Source organism: Vigna umbellata, chromosome 10 (genome assembly GCF_029865625.1).
Source record: "Vigna umbellata cultivar VRB3 chromosome 10, Vumbellata_1.0, whole genome shotgun sequence".
Taxonomy (NCBI): domain Eukaryota; kingdom Viridiplantae; phylum Streptophyta; class Magnoliopsida; order Fabales; family Fabaceae; genus Vigna; species Vigna umbellata.
The window spans coordinates 4489784-4494627 of record NC_142174.1 but is presented as its reverse complement, the minus strand read 5'-3'; the positions used below and the strand labels follow the sequence as shown (position 1 = coordinate 4494627).

The 4844-nt window shown below is 43.5% G+C and overlaps 1 protein-coding gene across 1 annotated transcript; it reads right to left on the bottom strand.

The window, feature by feature from the left end:
* Positions 1 to 2057: 2057 nt before the first annotated feature.
* On the bottom strand, positions 2058 to 3296 carry LOC148191706 (uncharacterized). Its single transcript, XM_088100227.1, has one exon. It carries the CDS (start codon positions 3294 to 3296, stop codon positions 2058 to 2060), a length of 1239 nt encoding a protein of 412 aa, XP_087956353.1.
* Positions 3297 to 4844: the final 1548 nt, after the last annotated feature.

Here is a 4844-nt window from a genome sequence, read left to right as displayed (position 1 = left end):
TCGCGCCCGGGCGTGAAACTCTCTGGAAAGTGATTCAAAGCTTACGAAAGGTCGCGCCCGGGCGCCCCATTTCTCGCGCCCGGGCGTGAAACTCTCTGGAAAGTGATTCAAAGCTTACGAAAGGTCGCGCCCGGGCGCCCCATTTCTCGCGCCCGGGCGTGAAACTCTCTGGAAATTGATTCAATGCTTGTGAAAAGTCGCGCCCGGGCGCCCCATTTCTCACGCCCGGGCGTGAAACTCTCTGGACTTGGACGAAGCGTCCCATGCGCGTCCTCTTCGGGACGAGCGTTCACTTCTCCTGGGCGAGCGTCTTCTTTTCTCCCTCTGGACGAGCGTCCTCTTGTATGTCCACAGGACGAGCGTCCTCTCTGCTAACTGGGACGAGCGTCCTCTTGTATGTCTGCAGGACGAGCGTCCGCTCGTCCGTCCACTCTTGGACAAGCGTCCACTTATTCTGGCGAGCGTTCTGTGCGTGTGGGCGAGCGTCCTCTGAGAGTCTGGACGAGCGTCCTCAGTGCTGTCAACTCGCGCCTGGGCGCCCCTCTGTCGCGCTCGGGCGCGTTATGCCTTCTTTACTTCTTTAGTCTCCTGCTTTTGAATCTTTTCCTTGGTTCCCAAGTATTTCTCCAATACACACAATTTGCCTACAAATTTGAGGAATTAATGATGAAAACTTAAATGTAAAGCTTAAGCTAGACATATTCACAAACTTAGATAAAAAGAGAGGATTAAACATGTTTCAAGCTTCAAAAGGGTAGATTTGGTACGAAAATTGGTTCAAAGATAATGGTAAAATTTACCATTATCACAACCCCAAACTTGAAATCTTGCTTGTCCTCAAGCAGAAAAAAGAATGAAATGGCTTGAACAAACAACTCAAATTTAATGTTTCAACACTCCAGAAGAATAAAATTCAATCTTGCTTGCTCATCATGTTGACTTGATTTTTGTCACAAGAAGTGAAGCTTTCACTGATGGTACTCACAAAATTACATAAGAAAACTGCTATGTTCTATGAGGGACCAACACACATGGCAATAGTATTTTCTTAACTAACATGGAACCCTTCCTCTGAAAAGAAACTGTTTCACTCACTTTCACAGGTGTATGGGAATGTGTGTCTCTCACTCAAACATCACAATATCACACAATTGAACTTTGCCTTTCATTTCCCTTACAATGAACACACTTACCTATAAATTTGAAGTACAAGAACATTCAAGGCTTTACAAGGGTTAGGTTAAGAAGGAGCTTTGGTTTTTCTAGGCAAAACTAATACTAAGAGAGCATTCATTTTAGCACAAGATAACAAAGTCTTGCATACTTCCACCAATTGTAAGCAAATCTTACTTCTTTTTCCCTTTTTGTAGTACTTTAAATATTTTTTTTTTTTTTTTTTTTTTTTTTTTTTACGTCATTTTTCTCATGTCACCTCAGATACCCCAAACTTGAATGCTTTTCCTGTATCCCACTTGAATGCTCATCTTAGCTTAAGGTAGAGGGATTACAAATTTTTCGGATTGCTTTTTAAGGTTCATGGATGGGCTACATAAGGTTACAAAAGGCTTTGGGTTCAAGAACTTAAGACAACAAAGGGAGAACAAGACAACCTTGATCATGTGTATTGAACAAGTAAATGATCCACTTCAGAGAAAATCAGGCAAAACTCAATTGTGCTTCTAAAGTGATATCATTCAACAATAATTCTGGAGCACAATATCTCACTAGGTTACTCAGGGTTCCAAATTTGTTTTCAAACACAATGCCACGCATATTAATCACAAGAAAAACAGAGCATGAAATTCAATCAATCGAGAGTAACCACACTATGTAACTTCACAACTCAATCCAGATTTCTCAAAGTCTAACAGAGTAAGAGCAAACATAAACGATTTCTAGTAAAGTAGTTCAAAACATTTTCATCAACTCATTCATTCAGCCAAGTTCAAAAACCAAAAGTTCAAAAGGTACGAGTACTGAAAAAAAAATTAACTACGGAAGTTAAAGCATGAAAGAAATGAAAGAAATGATTGTTGCCCCTTCTTTGTCTCATCTCCTCAAGAATCACTCTCTGTTTCCTCTTCAGTGGCTTCCTCCTCCTCATCTTCTTCTCCTTCAGATTGATCTTCTTCCATAGCTTGAGCTCCAGAGGATGTTCCACCCCCTCCGCTGTGTTGGGTCTGGTCCCCAGGCCAAGCTACTCTGGCAGCATACTCCTCTGAAGTCATGAAACCTGGGTGAGAGGAGGCGTAGACATGACGCATCATGTCTGCGTGAGCAAGGCCCATCCTGTAGATTGCTTCAAGCTTTTCTTTGATCTCAGCCATCTGGAAGGGATCTTGTGAGCGAACTTGTTCAGGCTGTGCAGTTGGGTCTGGACGATTTCTCCTATGTGGTCTTTGTGGGTGGGGTGGAGGGATATGTTGACCCTCTTCATCAATCGAACAGTATTGTAGGAAATATGAGCGGTCGATTGTTTTCCGAGGTCTTTCAAATGGAGGATTTGATGTGTCAACCCCAGCAAGCGCACATAAGTGTGTGATCAGAGATGGGTGCCCAAGTGGAGTATTGTTCAGTGGAGTATTGGCACAATCATTGATCTCAGTTGCTATGACTTGACCCACATTAACTGGTTGGCCCTGCAAAATGAAGAAAAGGAGGACAGCCCTACACAAATTAAGGTCAGACATGTGAGAGCAGGGAGATATATTGGCATGGATAAATGCCACCCAGTATTTGCAGAGAGGTGTGAGAAAGGAACGCTTGATATGCAGTGGCTGTCCTTGTCTATTCCTATGGAAATGACCCCTTGGTAAGCATAAAGTCCTCTCAACCTCTCTGAAGTCAACTCCCTCAAAGTCATTGTTGGAGGCTTCAGAATATTGACATTGAGTGTTGCCCCCTGTCCACTGAATGTTCAGGAAGGAGTTGATTGCATCTGCATTGAATGGTACTTGCTTCCCTCTCACATAGCTCATGAACGGTTCAGCTTCATCTGAATAGATCCGGGCATTTGCATAGAACTCCCGGACAAGTGCAATATTAGCTGGGGCAGGGAAGGTGGTGAGGATGCTCCAGTGCCGACGCTCCACCTCTGCCCCAAATTGTGGTGCCTCCGGATGTATTTCTTCAACAACTCGTTCCATAAGCAGCCTTTTGTTCTGTGATGCCTCAAAATTTTGCTGATGTTCTTCGGAGAGGAATGTAGGTTGAGACATCTTGTTCTTCCCTGCCCGCCCCTTTTTGGTAGAAGCAGCTGTGGTTTTGATTCTTTTAGATCCTGAGGCAGATGCCATTTCTGCACAAACATGCAAGTGTTGTGATTTTAACTATGAGCAACACATAATCAAAGTGAACTGTATTGTTTGTGCAAAAGAATGTTCATTCCAGATGTAAAATCATACTCAAACAGTTAGGGTAAGCAATCACAACCAATCACAAAGAAATCGAAAGACTAGAATTGAAAAACATAAGAAAAACTGAACCCAGGCCAATTTCTGGCCGAACCAGTCGCGCCCGGGCGCGACCCTGGGGGCGCCCGGGCGTGACTTCTGCAGAATAATTCTGCAGAATTTTCCTTCTTGGTGCCCTATTTTTGTGGTTTTTAAGGTTTCAGACATCAATCCAGCACACAAACCATTGAATTGAACAACAAAGACAAAGTCAAAACAGTCAAAAACACGGATGAAACAGAGAAAATGGAAAAACATTTGAATATCAAAGCATGGGCCACATTCTTGGCCGAGCCACTCGCGCCCGGGCGTGACCTGCTAGGGGCGCCTGGGCGCGAGTTTCTGCAGAGTGCAGAACTCAATGGCATTGGGTTTTTCCAGTTTTTCAATCATCAATCAAGCATTCAAGCGGTTCAATTGTACAATCCTAGTTTACTTCAAACAACAATCAACAAATTAAAGCAAAGGATTTTCAAAACAAGCAAAAGAAAGCAAAACCTACTTGATTTGGAGAATTGAATTTGAATTTGAATTTGAATTTGGGGACCTTGAGAGAGTTGAGACCTTGACCGTGATTACCCAAAGAAAACAGATTTTTGGTGATGAGAATGAGTGGGTGTGATGCGTAAGTGATAGAGTTGAGTGGGTGGGTTGAGTTTGGAATAGGTGTACCAAGTGAGAGAGTTCACAATGGTGAATGGGATGCTTGTTGAGTGATGTAGTTTGTGTGGCTTAGATGGAAGGGTATGGTGGTTGTGGAGGTTTTGAGAGAGTATGCACGAGAGAGAAAGGGAGAGAAGGCTGGAAATTAGGGTTTGAAAGTGGGAGAAGGGAAGAAAAGAAAAGAAAATCTGACCAATTTTAACTTAAAAGGCAGGTGGGTTGGGCCTGCGAAACGCGCGCCTGGGCGCCCCTCGTGTGGAGGGCGCCCGAGCGCGCCCAGCACACTGCTGTCTCGCGCCTGGGCGCGTCTGGTCAGGGGGCTTGGGCGTGAATTCTGCAGAATTTCAGCAGCTGCAGAATGGCTCAACTCACAGTACCATTTTCTGATTTTTGCATTCTCTAGCTCTCAAAGCACCCCAGAACACCTTATTTTTATCAAACACGTTTGCTTAAATCTCCAATAGGGAAAAATCACTTGAAGAATCAATTTGAAGGTGTTCAATTTCACAAATTTTCAACATTCTCCAAAACAAGCTAAAACAATTCCATACACAACAGAATCACACAATAAACATCTCAAGCTACACAACACACTAACAAGTTCTAAAACACAAACAAACAATCAACATCACACACAAATAACAAAATAACACTGAAAGAAGGTTAGAAAGCTGGGTTGCCTCCCAGTAAGCGCTTGTTTAACGTCGTTAGCTTGACACACTGATGCTC

Excerpts from the sequence above, each read along its gene's own strand:
- LOC148191706 (XM_088100227.1), bottom strand. The coding sequence starts at position 3,296 with ATGGCATCTGCCTCAGGATCTAAAAGAATCAAAACCACAGCTGCTTCT.